Source organism: Agelaius tricolor, unplaced genomic scaffold (genome assembly GCF_023055355.1).
Source record: "Agelaius tricolor isolate 1412-34295 unplaced genomic scaffold, bAgeTri1.0.p SCAF_137, whole genome shotgun sequence".
In the NCBI taxonomy this organism is placed as follows: Eukaryota; Metazoa; Chordata; class Aves; order Passeriformes; family Icteridae; genus Agelaius; species Agelaius tricolor.
In genome coordinates, this window is record NW_027269397.1 from 140,629 (window position 1) to 156,707 (window position 16,079).

General features: G+C 48.1%; 1 protein-coding gene across 1 annotated transcript; it reads left to right on the forward strand.

Moving 5' to 3' along the window:
• The first annotated feature begins 533 nt into the window (after positions 1-533).
• Positions 534-15,390, forward strand: LOC139586762 (U4/U6 small nuclear ribonucleoprotein Prp31-like). Its single transcript, XM_071420382.1, is given in 14 exon segments — positions 534-590; positions 592-726; positions 1,363-1,423; positions 3,524-3,607; positions 4,269-4,366; positions 5,665-5,771; positions 7,142-7,311; positions 10,364-10,521; positions 10,608-10,697; positions 12,148-12,275; positions 12,885-12,957; positions 14,047-14,175; positions 14,256-14,354; positions 15,000-15,390. Coding segments are annotated over 14 exon segments (1,503 nt in total). The 5' UTR covers positions 534-548; the 3' UTR covers positions 15,129-15,390.
• The last annotated feature ends 689 nt before the right edge of the window (positions 15,391-16,079 follow it).

Sequence of the window (16,079 nt, forward strand, 5' to 3'; positions counted from 1 at the left end):
GAGCAGAACTGGACACCGCCGGCGCGCGGTGATGACGTCACAGAGCGGGCAGCACCCAGCGGAAGTGGCGTTTGGAGCGGCGCGCCGCGGGCGGAAGTGACGTAATCGAGACCGCGACAGGAACGGCGGGAGGTACCGGAGGGAAAATTTGAGAAAAATTTGGGGAAATTTTGGGGGAAATTTGGGAATTTGAGGACAGGAAGGGGATGAGGGGACGGGGAGGGGGCTCGGGGCTGCTCCCAGCGCTCCCAGTTTGGGGATTGGTTTCACTGGGAGGCGGCTCCAGGCCGCGTTTCCCCCCTCCCAGCGCTCCCAGTTTGCCCAGTTCCCCTCCCAGTCCCTCCCAGTTCGGGGCTGTCTCTCACTCCGGGGGTCTCTGGGTGTCCCCGGTCCCCATTTCTGCTCTCCCAGCGCTCCCAGTTTGCCCAGTTCCCCTCCCAGTCCCTCCCAGTTTGCCCAGTTCGGGGCTGTCTCTCACTCCGGGGCTCTCCAGGCCCCGTTCCCTCTCTCCCAGCGCTCCCAGTCGCTCCCAGTTTGCCCAGTTCAGGATGTCCCTGGCCGACGAGCTGCTGGCAGACCTGGAGGAGGCGGGCGGGGGAGGAGGAGGAGGCCGAAGGCTCCGAGGGGGGGGAGGAGCCCCCGATCGAGGACGTGCGGGAGGAGCCGGAGCCGCCCGAGGGCGCCGAGTCCGTCAGGAGCATCGCCAAACTATGGGGGTCTAAAGGGGTAAAAATGCACCCAAAATAGCCCCAAAATCTCCTGAAATCACCCCTAAAATATCCCCAAAATATCCTGAAATATCCTCAAAAATATCCTGAAATCAGCACAAAAATATCCCCAAAAATATCCTGAAATCTCCTCAAAAATATCCCCCAAAATATCCTGAAATGACCCCAAAAATATCCTGAAATCACCCCAAAATTATCCTGAAATCACCCCAAAAATCTCCCCAAAATATCTGGAAATTATCCTGAAATTATCCCCAAAAATATCCTGAAATCACCCCAAAAAAATCTCCCCCAAAATATCCTGAAGTCACCCCAAAAACATCCCCAAAAATGTCCTGAAATCACCCCAAAAATGTCCTGAAATCACCTCAAAAATATCCAGAAATTATCCCCAAATTATCCTGAAATTATCCTGGAATTACCCCAAAATTACCTGAAAATTCTCTTAAAAATACCCTAAAAATCACCTCAAAAATCCCAAAAAACCCCAATAAATCCCCAAAAATCCTCCCCAAATCCCAAACGAACCCAAAATGGACCCAAATGACCCAAAAAACCCCAAATGACCCCAAAAAACCCCAAATCAGCCCAAATGCAGCCCCAAGAATTCCAGTTTTTGGTTCATTCCCCGCAGTTCACGGAGCTCATGCAGAAAATCGAGGAGAACATCGGGAAACAGCCCCGGGCGGCCGAAGGTGACCCCAAAACCCCAAAATCCCCAAAATCTGGGATCCTAAATACCCAAAAATCCCCAAAATCCCCCAAATCTGGGATCCTAAATACCCAAAATCCTCAAAAATCCCCAAAATCTGGAGTCCTGAATACCCAAAATCCCCTAAATCCCCAAAATCTGGGATCCTAAATCACCAAATCCCCAAATCTGGGATCCTAAATCCCCAAAACCCCAAAATCCCCAAAATCTGGGATCCTAAATCACCAAAAATCCCCAAAATCCCCAAATCTGGGATCCTAAATCACCAAAAATCCCCAAAATCCCCAAAATCCCCAAAATCTGGGATCCTGAATCCCCAGAAATCCCCAAAATCCCCAAAACTGGGATCCTAAATACCCAAAATCCCCAAAATGCCCAAATCTGGGATCCTAAATCCCCAAAATCCCCCAAATCTGGGATCCTAAATCACGAAAATCCCCAAAATCTGGGATCCTGAATCCCCAAAATCCCCAAAATCTGGGACCCTAAATCCCCAAAATCCCCAAAATCCCCCAAATCTGGGATCCTAAATCACCAAAAATCCCCAAAATCCCCCAAATCTGGGATCCTAAATACCCAAAAATCCCCAAAATCCCCAAAACTGGGATCCTAAATACCCAAAATCCCCAAAATCCCCCAAATCTGGGATCCTAAATACCCAAAATCCCCAAATCTGGGATCCTAAATCCCCAAATCCCAAATTTTGGGTGGATTTTGGGGAATTCTGGGTGGATTTTGGAGATTTTTGTGTGGAATTTAGGGAATTTGGGTGGAATTTTTGGGATTTCTGGGCAGATATTTTAGGGTGAATTTAGTGAATTCTGGGTGGATATTTTGGGATTTCTGGCTGGAATTTTGGGTGGATTTGGGTGGAATTTTTGGGATTTCTGGGTGGGTATTTTTGGGGTGGATTTAGTGAATTCTGGGTGGAGTTTGGGGATTTCTGGCTGGAATTTTGGGTGGATTTCCCCGTTTCCGGGCAGTTTTGTGGCCCCATGGATTTAGTGAATTCTGCATGGATATTTTGGATGTTTTTGGCTGGAATTTTGGGTGGATTTGGGTGGAATTTTGGGTGGATATTTTTGGGTGGATTTTGGGGATTTCTGGCTGGAATTTTGGGATATTTTGGGCTGGAATTTTGGGTTTCTGTGCAGTGCTGGGCCCTGTGGATTTATGGGATTTCTGGGGTGGAATTTTGGGTGTTTTTGGGTGGAATTTTTGGGATATTTTGGCTGGAATTTTGGGTGAATTTGGGCTGGAATTTTGGGTGGATTTGGCTGGATTTGGCTGGAATTTTGGGTGGATTTTGGGGATTTCTGCATGGATTTGGGCTGGAATTTTGGGTGGATTTGGGTGGAATTTTGGGGTATTTTGGCTGGAATTTTGGGATGTTTTGGGCTGGAATTTTGGGTGGATTTCCCCGTTTCCGCACAGTCCTGGGCCCCGTGGATTTAAGGGATTTCTGGCTGGAATTTTGGGTGGATTTGGGTGGAATTTTGGGTGGAATTTTGGGATATTTTGGCTGGAATTTTGGGTGGATATCCCCGTTTCTGGGCAGTTCTGGGCCCAGTGGATTTAGTGAATTCTGCATGGATATTTTGGGATATTTTGGCTGGAATTTTGGGTGGATTTTGGCTGTAATTTTGGGTGGATTTCCCTGTTTCCGCGCGGTGCTGGGCCCCGTGGATTTAGGGGATTTCTGGCTGGAATTTTGGGATATTTTGGGCTGGAATTTTGGGTGGAATTTTGGGATGGTTTTGGCTGGAATTTTGGGTGGATTTGGCTGGAATTTTGGGGTGTTTTTGGCTGTAATTTTGGGTGGAATTTGGGGTGTTTTTGGCTGTAATTTTGGGTGGATTTTGGGTGGAATTTTGGGATATTTTGGGCTGGAATTTTGGGACATTTTGGGCTGGAATTTTGGGATGTTTTGGCTGGAATTTTGGGGTGTTTTTGGCTGTAATTTTGGGTGGATTTTGGGTGGAATTTTGGGATGTTTTTGGGTGGAATTTTAGGGTTGTTTTTGGGTGAAATTTTGGGGTGTTTTTGGCTGTAATTTTGGGTGGATTTCCCCGTTTCTGGGCAGTTTTGGGCCCCGTGGAGGCGGCCCCCGAGTACCGGGTGATCGTGGACGCCAACAACCTCACGGTGGAGATCGAGAACGAGCTCAGTGAGTGCCAGGCTGGGATTTTGGGGCCATTCTGGGGGATTTTGGGGCCATTTTGGGGGATTTTGGGGCCATTTTGGGGGATTTTGGGGCCATTTTGGGGCCATTTCGAGGGATTTTGGGGCCATTTCGGGGCCATTTTGGGGCGATTTTGGGGCCATTTCGGGGGATTTTGGGGCCATTCTGGGGGATTTTGGGGCCATTTTGGGGTCATTTTGAGGGATTTTGGGGCCATTTCGGGGGATTTTGGGGCCATTTTGGGGTCATTTTGAGGGATTTTGGGGCCATTTCGGGGGATTTTGGGGCCATTTTGGGGGATTTTGGGGTCATTTTGAGGGATTTTGGGGCCATTTCGGGGGATTTTGGGGCCATTTTGGGGGATTTTGGGGCCATTTTGGGGGATTTTGGGGCCATTTTGGGGCCATTTTGAGGGATTTTGGGGCCATTTTGGGGCCATTTCGGGGCCATTTTGGGGCCATTCTGGGGGATTTTGGGGCCGTTTCGGGGGATTTTGGGGGATTTTGGGGCCATTTCGGGGGATTTCGGGGCCATTTTGGGGCCATTTTGGGGCGATTTCGGGGGATTTTGGGGCCACTTTGGGGGATTTTGGGGCCATTTTGGGGGATTTTGGGGCCATTTTGGGGGATTTTGGGTCCCTCCCCAGACATCATCCACAAATTCATCCGGGACAAATATTCCAAACGCTTCCCCGAGCTGGAGTCGCTGGTGCCCAACGCGCTCGACTACATCCGGACCGTCAAGGTGGGGAAACACGGCCAGAAATGGGGAAAAATATCACAGAAATGGGAAAACACAGACAGAAATGGGAAAAAACGGCCCGGAAATGGGAAAAACAGAAAAAAAATGAGAAAAAACGCACAAAAAATGGGAAAAAACAGCAAAAAAATGGGAAAAAATGGTCAGAAATGGAAAAAACAGCAAAAAAAAAAGGGAAAACGGCCAGAAATGGGAAAAATGGCCCAAAAATGGGAAAAAACGGCCCAGAAATGGGAAAACATGGGCAGAAATGGAGAAAAATATCACAGAAATGGGAAAAAACAGCCAAAAAATGGGAAAAATGGCCAGATATGGAAAAATACCACAAAAATGGGAAAACACGGCCAGAAATGGGAAAAACATGGCCAAAAATGGTGAAAAATACACCAGAAATGGGAAAAAAAACGGCCAAAAAATGGGAAAAATGGCCCAGAAATGGGAAAAAACGGCCCAAAAATGGCAAAAAAAAATATGGCAAAAGATGACCCAAAAATGGCAAAAACCACCCCAAAACTGGCCCCAAATACCCCCCAAACCCCCCAGAATGGCCCTAAACAGCCCAAAATGCCCCAAACCCACCCCAAATACCTTAAAAAAATTTGTGGGGATTTTTGGGGGGGGGATTTTGGGTTTTTTTGGGGGATTTTGGGGTTATTTGGCGGATTTTTTTGGGGGGATTTTGTTTTTTTTTTGCAGGGACTTTTTTGGGGGGGATTTTGGGGTTTTTTGGGGGGATTTGGGGGGGGGATTTTGGGTTTTTTTGGGGGGGATTTTTTGTGGGGATTTTGGGTTTTTTTGGGGGGGATTTTGGGGTTTTTGGGGGGATTTTTTGGGGGGAATGTTGGGGTTTTTTGGGGGGATTTTGGGGTTTTTTTGGGGGGATTTTGGGGTTCTGGGGGGGGATTTTTTGGGGGGGATTTTGGGGTTTTTTGGGGGATTTTTTGTGGGGATTTTGGGATTTTTTGGGGGAATTTTGGGTTTTTTGCAGGGACTTTTTGGGGGGATTTTGGGTTTTTTGGGGGGATTTTTTTGGGGGGATTTTTTGGGATTTTGGGGTATTTTTTTATTTTCAATATTTTAAATTTCAATTTACTATTTTATGCTTATTTCGGGTTTTTTGGGGTTAATTTTGTTGGTTTTTTTCCAGATTTTGGGGTTGTTTTTTTTGGTGGTCGTTTTTTCCACGATTCCAATGGGATTTTTTTGGGAATTTTTTTTTTTTTGGGAATTTTGACGTTTCCGGGTTCCTTTTGCCGGCGCCGATTTTGGGGTGAATTCCTCAGGAATTGGGCAATTCCCTGGACAAGTGCAAGAACAACGAGAACGTGCAGCAGATCCTGACCAACGCCACCATCATGGTGGTCAGCGTGACGGCCTCCACCACCCAGGGGTGCAAAAAATGGGGCAAATTTGGGGAGATTTGGGCAAATTTGGGGAGATTCGAGCAATTTGGGGCATTTGGGGCTGGTTGGGGGAAATTTGGGGCCATTTTGGGGGTAATTGGGGCTAAATTTGGGAGATTTTGGGGCAGATTTGGGGCATTTCGGGGTCATTTTCATGGGGGATTTGGGGCTGTTTGGGGGGAAATTGGGGTCATTTTTATGGGGGGAAATTTGGGCCAAATTTGGGAGATTTTGGGGCAGATTTGGGGCAGAAATTGGGGCAGATTTGGGGCATTTCGGGGTCATTTTTATGAGGGATTTGGGGGAGTTTAGGGGGGATTTGGGGCTGTTGGGGGGAAATTTGGGCCAAATTTGGGAGATTTTGGGGTAGAAATTGGGGCATTTTGGGGGGAAATTTGGGTCATTTTTGGGGGGGAAATTGGGGCCAAATTTGGGAGATTTTGGGGCAGAAATTGGGGCTGTTTGGGGGAAATTGGGGTCATTTTTATGGGGGGAAATTGGGGCCAAATTTGGGAGATTTTGGGGTAGAAATTGGGGCATTTTGGGGGGAAATTGGGGCCAAATTTGGGGGATTTTGGGGCAGAAATTGGGGCATTTTGGGGGGAAATTGGGGCCAAATTTGGGAGATTTTGGGGCAGAAATTGGGGCATTTTGGGGGGGAAATTGAGGCCAAATTTGGGAGATTTTGGGGCAGAAATTGGGGCATTTTGGGGGGAAATTGGGGCCAAATTTGGGAGATTTTGGGGCAGATTTGGGGCATTTTGGGGTCATTTTGATGGGGGATTTGGGGGCATTTTAGGACCATTTTGGGGTCATTTTTGGGGTCATTTTTGGGTTGTTTTGGGGGGTTTTGGGGTCGATTTGGGGTCCATTTTGGGGAAAATTTGGGGCATTTTGGGGACATTTTGGGGTTTTGGGGGCATTTTGGGATTTTTGCTGGTTTTGGTGCCTCCGGTGCCAATTTTGGGTTTGTTCTGGGGTTTTTCAGGGTGGTTTTTGGTGCCTCCGGTGCCAATTTTGGGTTTCTTTAGGGGTTTTTCATGGCGATTTTTGCCGTTTTTGGTGTCCCCAGTGCCAATTTTGGGTTTGTTCTGGGGTTTTTCAGGGCGATTTTTGCCGTTTTTGGTGTCCCCAATGCCAATTTTGGGTCTGTTCTGGGGTTTTTCATGGTGATTTTTGCCGTTTTTGGTGTCCCCAGTGCCAATTTTGGGTTTGTTCTGGGGTTTTTCAGGGCGATTTTTGCCGTTTTTGGTGTCCCCAGTGCCAATTTTGGGTCTGTTCTGGGGTTTTTCATGGTGATTTTTGCCGTTTTTGGTGTCCCCAATGCCAATTTTGGGTCTGTTTTTGGGGTTTTCAGGCAGCAGCTGTCGGAGGAGGAGCTGGGGCGCATCGAGGACGCGTGTGACATGGCGCTGGCGCTGAGCGGGGCCAAGCTGCGAATCTACGAATACGTGGAGTCCCGCATGTCCTTCATCGCCCCCAACCTCTCGCTCATCCTCGGCGCCTCCACCGCCGCCAAGATCATGGGTGAGAACCCAGAAAAATCCCTGCAAAAATCCCTGCAAAAATCCCTAAAATAGCCCCAAAATCCCTGCAAAAATCCCTGCAAAAATCGGCCTAAAATCACCAAAATAACCCCAAAAATCCCAGTGAAAATCCCTGCAAAAATCCCTGCAAAAATGGCCCTAAAATCACCAAAATAGCCCCAAAAATCCCTGCAAAAATGGCCCTAAAATCACCAAAATAGCCCCAAAAATCCCTGCAAAAATCCGTAAAATAGCCCCAAAAATCCCTGCAAAAATCCCTGCAAAAATCCGTAAAATAGCCCCAAAAATCCCTGCAAAAATCCGTAAAATAGCCCCAAAAATCCCTGCAAAAATCCCTGCAAAAATCCGTAAAATAACCCCAAAAATCCCTGCAAAAATCCGTAAAATAGCCCCAAAAATCCCTGCAAAAATCCCTGCAAAAACCCCTAAAATAACCCCAAAAATCCCTGCAAAAATCCCTGTAAAAATGCCTAAAATAGCCCCAAAAATCCCTGCAGAAATCGGCCTTAAAATCACCAAAAGTAACCCCAAAAATCCCTGCAAAAATCCCTGCAAAAATCGTAAAATAGCCCCAAAAATCCCTGCAAAAATCCCTGCAAAAATCGGCCCTAAAATCACGAAAATAACCCCAAAAATCCCTGCAAAAATCGGCCCTAAAATCACCAAAATAACCCCAAAAATCCCTGCAAAAATTGGCCCTAAAATCACCAAAAATCACCCCAAATTCAGTCCCCGTGTCCTTCATCGCCCCCAACCTCTCGCTCATCCTCGGCGTCTCCATGGCTGCCAAGATCATGGGTGAGAACCCCAAAAATCCCGAAAATGGCCCCAAAAATCCCAGTGAAAATCCCTGCAAAAATTGGCCCTAAAATCACCAAAATAACCCCAAAAATCCCTGCAAAAATCCCTGTAAAAATGCCTAAAATAGCACCAAAAATCCCTGCAGAAATCGGCCTTAAAATCACCAAAAATAACCCCAAAAATCCCTGCAAAAATCCCTGCAAAAATCCCTAAAATAACCCCAAAAATCCCTGCAAAAGTCGGCCCTAAAATCACCAAAATAACCCCAAAAATCCCTGCAAAAATGGCCCTAAAATCACCAGAAAAGCCCCAAATTCAGTCCCCGTGTCCTTCATCGCCCCCAACCTCTCGCTCATCCTCGGCGCCTCCACGGCCGCCAAGATCATGGGTGAGAACCCCAAAAATCCTGAAAATAAACCCAAAAATCCCAGTGAAAATCCCTGCAAAAATCGGCCCTAAAATCCCGAAAATAGCCCCAAAAATCCCTGCAAAAATGGCCCTAAAATCCCGAAAATAGCCCCAAAAATCCCTGCAGAAATCGGCCCTGAAAGCACAAAAATAACCCCAAAATCCCTGCAAAAATCCCTGCAAAAATCGGCCCTAAAATCACTAAAATAACCCCAAAAATCCCTGCAAAAATTGGCCCTAAAATCACCAAAAATGCCCCAAATTCAGTCCCCGTGTCCTTCATCGCCCCCAACCTCTCGCTCATCCTCGGCGCCTCCACGGCCGCCAAGATCATGGGTGAGAGCCCCAGAAATCCCGAAAATGGCCCCAAAAATCCCAGTGAAAATCCCTGCAAAAATTGGCCTTAAAATCACCAAAATAACCCCAAAAATCCCTGCAAAAATCCCTGTAAAAATGCCTAAAATAGCACCAAAAATCCCTGCAGAAATCGGCCCTAAAATCACCAAAAATAACCCCAAAAATCCCTGCAAAAATCCCTGCAAAAATCCGTAAAATAGCCCCAAAAATCCCTGCAAAAATCCCTAAAATAGCCCCAAAAATCCCTGCAAAAATCCCTGCAAAAATGGCCCTAAAATCACGAAAATAACCCCAAAAATCCCTGCAAAAATCGGCCCTAAAATCACCAAAATAACCCCAAAAATCCCTGCAAAAATGGCCCTAAAATCCCTAAAATAGCCCCAAAATTCCTGCAAAAATCGGCCCTAAAATCACCAAAATAGCCCCAAAATTCCTGCAGAAATCGGCCCTAAAATCACCAAAAAAACCCCAAAAATCCCTGCAAAAATCCCTGCAAAAATCGGCCCCAAAATCACCAAAAAATCCCTGAAAAATCCCAGTTTTGGGGTGTTTTAGGGTTATTTTTAGGATGATTTTGGGGTATTTTTGGGATATTTTTGAGGTATTTTTAGGGGTATTTTTAGGGTTATTTCAGGATATTTTTTGAGTGTTTCAGGGCTGCTTTTGGGGTATTTTTAGGGTTATTTTTGTGGTTTGTTTTTGAGCGTTTCAGGGCTGCTTTTGGGTTATTTTTGGGGTATTTTTGGGGTTATTTTAGGGGTTTGTTTTTGAGCGTTTCAGGGCTGCTTTTGGGTTATTTTTGGGCTATTTTTGGGGTTATTTTAGGGGTTTGTTTTTGAGCGTTTCAGGGCTGCTTTTGGGGTATTTTTGGGCTATTTTGGGGTATTTTTAGGGTTGTTTTAGGGGTTTGTTTTCGAGCGTTTCAGGGCTGCTTTTGGGGTATTTTTGGGTTATTTTTGGGGTATTTTTGGGGTTATTTTAGGGGTTTGTTTTTGAGCGTTTCAGGGCTGCTTTTGGGTTATTTTTGGGCTATTTTTGGGGTTATTTTAGGGGTTTGTTTTTGAGCGTTTCAGGGCTGCTTTTGGGGTATTTTTGGGCTATTTTGGGGTATTTTTAGGGTTGTTTTAGGGGTTTGTTTTCGAGCGTTTCAGGGCTGCTTTTGGGGTATTTTTGGGTTATTTTTGGGGTATTTTTGGGGTTATTTTAGGGGTTTGTTTTTGAGCGTTTCAGGGCTGCTTTTGGGTTATTTTTGGGGTATTTTTGGGGTTATTTTAGGGGTTTGTTTTTGAGCGTTTCAGGGCTGCTTTTGGGGTATTTTTGGGTTATTTTTGGGGTATTTTTGGGGTTATTTTAGGGGGTATTTTTGGGGTTATTTTAGGCTTATTTCAGGATATTTCTTTGAGCGTTTCAGGGCTGCCTTTGGGGTATTTTTGGGGTGTTTCAGGGCGTTTCTGGTGCCGTTTCAGGGGTGGCAGGGGGCCTGACCCCGCTCTCCAAGCTGCCTGCCTGTAACATTCTCCTGCTGGGCGCCCAGCGCCGGACGCTCTCGGGCTTCTCCTCCACCTCCGTCCTGCCCCACACCGGCTTCATCTACCACAGCGACATCGTGCAGTCCCTGCCGCCCGTGGGTGACCCCAAAACGCCCCAGAATCGCCCCAAAACCCGCCCAAAAATGGGGGATTTCCCCCCATAACGCTGGGAATTCTGCAGGATTTGAGGAGGAAGGCGGCGAGGTTGGTGGCGGCCAAGTGCACGCTGGCAGCGAGGGTGGACAGCTTCCACGAGAGCCAGGACGGAAAGGTGACCCCAAAAATGGCTTTGGGGGGGCTGGGGGAGCCCCAAAATTATCCCAAAGGGGGCCAGGAATGGTAAAATCCAGGTGGGAGTCGGGGTAGGGGGGTGAGGGTGGTGGAGAAAGGGTGAAATGGGTGGGAGGAGGGCGAAAATTGCAACAAATTCCCCCAAAATCTTCCTTAAATCTCTCCAGAATCGCCCAAAAATTCCCCAAATCCACCCCCCCCCACCTCAGAATTTTGGGAATTGCCTCAAAATTTTGGGAGTTGTCCCAAAATGTTGGGAATTGCCTCAAAATTTTGGGAGCTGCCTCTAAATGTTGGGAATTGCCCCGAAATTTTGGGGATTTCCAGGTGGGATAGGAGGTGAAGGAGGAGATGGAGCACAAGTTCGAAGAGTGGCAGGAGCACCTTAAATTCCCCCAAAATCTGCCCAAAATCCCCCAAAATTTTGGGAATTGCCTCAAAATTTTGGGAATTGCCCTAAATCCCTGGAATTTGCCCCAAAATTCCCAAAAATTCCTGAATTTCCAGGTGGGGTATGAGCTGAAGGGGGAGATGTGAGCACAAGTTGGAGAAGTGGCAGGAGCCCCCAAAATCCTCCAAAAATCCCCCAAAAATCCCCCCAAATCCCACAAAATTTTGGGAATTCCTTCAAAACGTTGAGAATTGCCCCAAATACCTGGAATTACCCCAAAATTTTGGGAATTTCCAGATGGGATAGGAGCTGAAGGAGGAGATCGAGCACAAGTTTGAGAAGTGGCAGGAGCACCTAAAATCCCCCCAAAGAAAACCCCAAAATCCCCAAAACCGCCCAAAATCCCACAGAATTTTGGGGGTTCTCCCAAAATCCCTGGAATTTCTCCAAAATCTCTGGAATTACCCCAAAATTTGAGGAGTTTCCAGGTGGGATAGGAACTGAAGGAGGAGATGGAGTGCAAGTTCGAAGAGAGGCAGGAGCACCAAAAATCCCCCCAAAGAAAACCCCAAAATCCCCCCAAAACCGCCCAAAATCCCACAAAATTTTGGGAATTCCTTCAGAATGTTGGGAATTGCCCCAAAATCCCTGGAATTACCCCAAAATTTTTGGAATTTCCAGGTGGGATAGGAGCTGAAGGAGGAGATGGAGCACAAGTTCGAGAAGTGGCAGGAGCACCCAAAATCCTCCAAAAATCCCCCAAAAATCCCCCTAAATCCCACAAAATTTTGGGAATTCCTTCAAAATTTTGGGAATTGCCCCAAATCCCTGGAATTTGCCCCAAAATTCCCAAAAATTCCTGAATTTCCAGGGATATGAGCTGAAGGGGGAGATGTGAGCACAAGTTTGACAAGTGGCAGGAGCCCCCAAAATCCTCCAAAAATCCCCCAAAAATCCCCCCAAATCCCACAAAATTTTGGGAATTGCCTCAGAATTTTGGGAATTTCCCCAAAATGTTGGGAATTCGCCCCAAATTCAGGTGGGGTACGAGCTGAAGGAGGAGATCGAGCGCAAGTTCGACAAGTGGCAGGAGCCGCCCCCGGTCAAGCAGGTGAAGCCGCTGCCGGCGCCCCTGGACGGGCAGAGGAAGAAGAGGGGGGGCAGGCGGTGAGTTAATTAGCGTTAATTAGCGTTAATTAGCGTTAATTAGTTCCTAATTAGTCCCTAATTATCTCCTGGTTAGTGCCTGGTTGAGCCCTAAGAGAGGTTCTGGGTAAAGCCCAGTTCAGGTGTAATTAGCGCCCTAATGGAGGGCTTAATTAATGCCTGATTAGCCCCTAATTAGTCCCCAATTACGCCCCAATTAGTCCCTGATTAGCCCCTAATTAATCCCGAGTTAAACCCTCATTAATCTCTGATTAGCCCCTAAGACCTAATTTGTCCCTGATAAGTCCCTAATTAATCCCCAATTATGCCCCAATTTGTCCCTGATTAGCCCCTAATTAACCTCCAATTAAGACCCACTTAGTCCCTGATTAGCCTCTAATTAATCCCCAATTAAACCCTAGTTAATCCCTGATTAAAGCCCAGTTAAGCCCTCATTGATCTCTGATTAACCCCTGATTGTTTCATGATTAAGCCCGAATTAATCTCCAGTTAACCCCATATCAACTCTCTAATTACCCCAATCGACCCCTTAATTGCCCCCCAATTAATCCCTCAATCAACCCCTAAATACCTCCTAATTAACCCCTAATTAGTCCCTAATTAACGCAGCTACCGGAAGATGAAGGAGCGCCTGGGGCTGACTGAGATCCGCAAGCAGGCCAACAGGATGAGCTTTGGGGAGGTAATTAACCCTAATTAACCCTTATTAATCCCCCAAATCCACTTTTTTACCTCCCTGGGATCCCAAAATCCCATTTTTTACTCGTTTTTTCCCATTTTTCCCATTTTTCCCCCCATTTTCCCCTCAGATCAAGGAAGAGGCCCTACCAGGAGGACCTGAGCCTCCTGGGACCCCTAAACCCCATTTTTCCCCCTTTTAACACAATTTTTCTCATTAAAACCCATTTCAACACCACCAAATCCCATTCTTTTACCTGTTTTTACCAATTTTTGTCTATTTTTGTCTAATTTTCCCACTTTTAACCCCATTTTCCCCTCAGATCAAGGAAGAGGCCTACCAGGAGCACCTGGGTTTCAACCTGGGCCTCCTGGGACTCCTAAACCCCACTTTCCCCCTTTAAACCCCATTTAAACCCCCCAAAATCCATTTTTCCCCCTTTTAATCGCCTCAAAATCCTATTTTTCACTATTTTTTGCCCGTTTTTCCCACTTTTAATCCCATTTTCCCCTCAGATGAAGGAAGAGGCCTACCAGGCAAACCTGGGCTTTGGCCTGGGCCTCCTGGGACTCCTTAACCCCATTTTCCCCCTTTAAACCCCATTTAAACCCCCCAAAATCCATTTTTTCCCTTTTAATCGCCTCAAAATCCTATTTTTCACTATTTTTTGCCCGTTTTTCCCACTTTTAATCCCATTTTCCCCTCAGATGAAGGAAGAGGCCTACCAGGCAAACCTGGGCCTTGGTCTGGGCCTCCTGGGACTCCTAAACCCCATTTTTCGCCTTTAACCCTTTTTTTCTCATTAAACCCCATTCTAACACCCTCAAATCCCATTCTTTTACCTATTTTTACTCATTTTTACTTATTTTTACTTATCTTTCCCATTTTTTATTCAGTTTTCCCCTCAGATCAAGGAAGAGGCCTACCAGGCAAACCTGGGCTTCAGCCCGGGCCTCCTGGGACTCCCAAACCCCATTTTTCCCTCCTTTAACCTAAGTTTATCTCACTAAACCCCATTTTAACCAACCAAAATCCCAGTTTTTCACCCATTTTTTCCTGTTTTCCCCAGTTTTAATCCCATTTTCTCCTCAGATCGAGGAGGACGCCTACCAGGAGGACCTGGGCTTCAGCCTGGGCCACCTGGGCAAGGCCGGCAGCGGCCGCGTGCGCCAGACCCAGGTCAACGAGGCCACCAAGGCCCGGATCAGCAAAACCCTGCAGGTGCCAGAGCACCCCCTTCCCTTTAATTCACTTCATCCACCCCTAATTAGCATAATTAACCTCTAATTAACCCTCCCCAGAGGACGCTGCAGAAGCAGAGCGTGGTTTATGGGGGCAAATCCACCATCAGGGACCGGAGCTCGGGCACGGCCTCGAGCGTGGCCTTCACCCCCCTGCAGGTGGGGAGGGGGCTTGGGGGGCTTGGGGGGGCCTTGAGGGGATTTTGGGGGGGTTAAAAGGGGTTTGGGGGGGTCCTGAGGAGGTTTGGGGGGGTCCTGAGGGGGATTGGGAGGGATTTGAAGGGGGTTGGGAGGATCCTGAGGGGGTTTGGGGGGTCCTGAGGGGATTGGGGGGGGGGTTTAAAGGGGTTTGGGGGGGTCCTGGAGAGATTTGGGGGGGTCTTGGAGGGGTTTAGGGGAGGGTTAAAGGGGGTTTGAGGGGGTCTGGGGGGTCCTGAGGGGGTTTGGGGGTTCCTGAGGAGATTTGGGGGGGTCCTGAGGGGGTTTCAGGGGGTCCTAGAGGGATTTTGGGGAGGTTTGGGGGGTCCCAAGTGGGATTTGTGGGGTCCTGGAGGAATTTTGGGGGTCCCAAGTGGGATTTGGGGGTGCTTGGGAGGAATTTTGGGGTTTCCTGAAGGGATCTGGGGTGAATTTCAGGGACTCCCAGCTGAAATTTGGGAGCTCCTGGGTAAAATGTTGGTGGTGAGGGAGACCCAAAAAGGGTAAAATCATGGGAGGGGGTTCCTAAAATCCACCTGGGACCCCTCAAAATCCTCCTGGGACCCCCCAAAATCCTCCTGGGACCCCCCAAATTCTCTCCCCCAGGGTTTGGAGATCGTGAATCCGCAGGCGGCGGAGAAGAAAGTGGCCGAGGCCAACCAGAAATATTTCTCCAGCATGGCCGAGTTCCTCAAGGTCAAGGGGGAAAAAAGTGGGGTCCCCACCCCACCCTGAGACCGCCGGGACCCCCAAAAATCTCCCCAAATTCTGGGGAACCCCAAAATTCACCCCTTCCGTTTTTATCCACCGGAATTTGGATTTTGGGGGAGTTTTTGGGGGAATTTTGGGGAATTTTTGGGGGTTCTCGACCTCAAGGGGACAAAATTGGGGTCCCCACCCCCCCAGGACCCCCAGATTCCCGGGTTTCCCCCCCTCCCCAGTCCCCCCTTTGTGTTTCTTTCCAGAACTTTCTATAAATATTGAAGTTTTTTTTTTACTGGAGTGTTTTGGGGGAATTCTGGGGGAAATTGAGGGTGGGGGGATCCCGGATTTGGGGTGGTCCTGGAGCTTTTGGGGGGTTCTGGGTGGGATTTGGGGGGTCCTGAATGTTGGGGTTCCCTCTTGGATGGTTCTGGAAGGATTTGGGGCAGATTATTGGGGGGTTTTGGGGCGATTTTGGGGTTTTGGGGCGGATTTTGGGGTTTTTGGGGCCTTTTTTGGATGGATTTTGGGGGCCCTGCCCCTTGGTCCTGACCTCAGCCTCCTATTGGCTGCCTCCATTTTGAGTGACATCTCAGCCCGTTGGCCGCGCCCCTTGCGTGCCCCCGGCGGTTATTGGCTGCCCTGCGCGAAGAAACAGCCAATAGGAGAAGAGATCTGCGCGTGGCCCCGCCCCTCGCGACATGGCTCGGCCAATCAGAGAAGGCGGCGCCCACTCCCGCCACGCTCTGAGTGACGGCGTTTCTGACCAATGAGAAGGAGCCTTGTACGTGCCGTCCCGCCTTATAGGCGTGGCTTTTTTTCGCACCCCGCCCCGTTTCCGCTATAAACACTGCGCCGCCAATGGGAGTGCGGCGATGCTTTGATTGACAGCTCCGCGAGGAGGAGGGACCGCGCAACATTAAGTCCCGCCCTTCTTTAAGTCTAACCAATCACCGTGCCTCTTTCGCTGATGGGCATGCGATT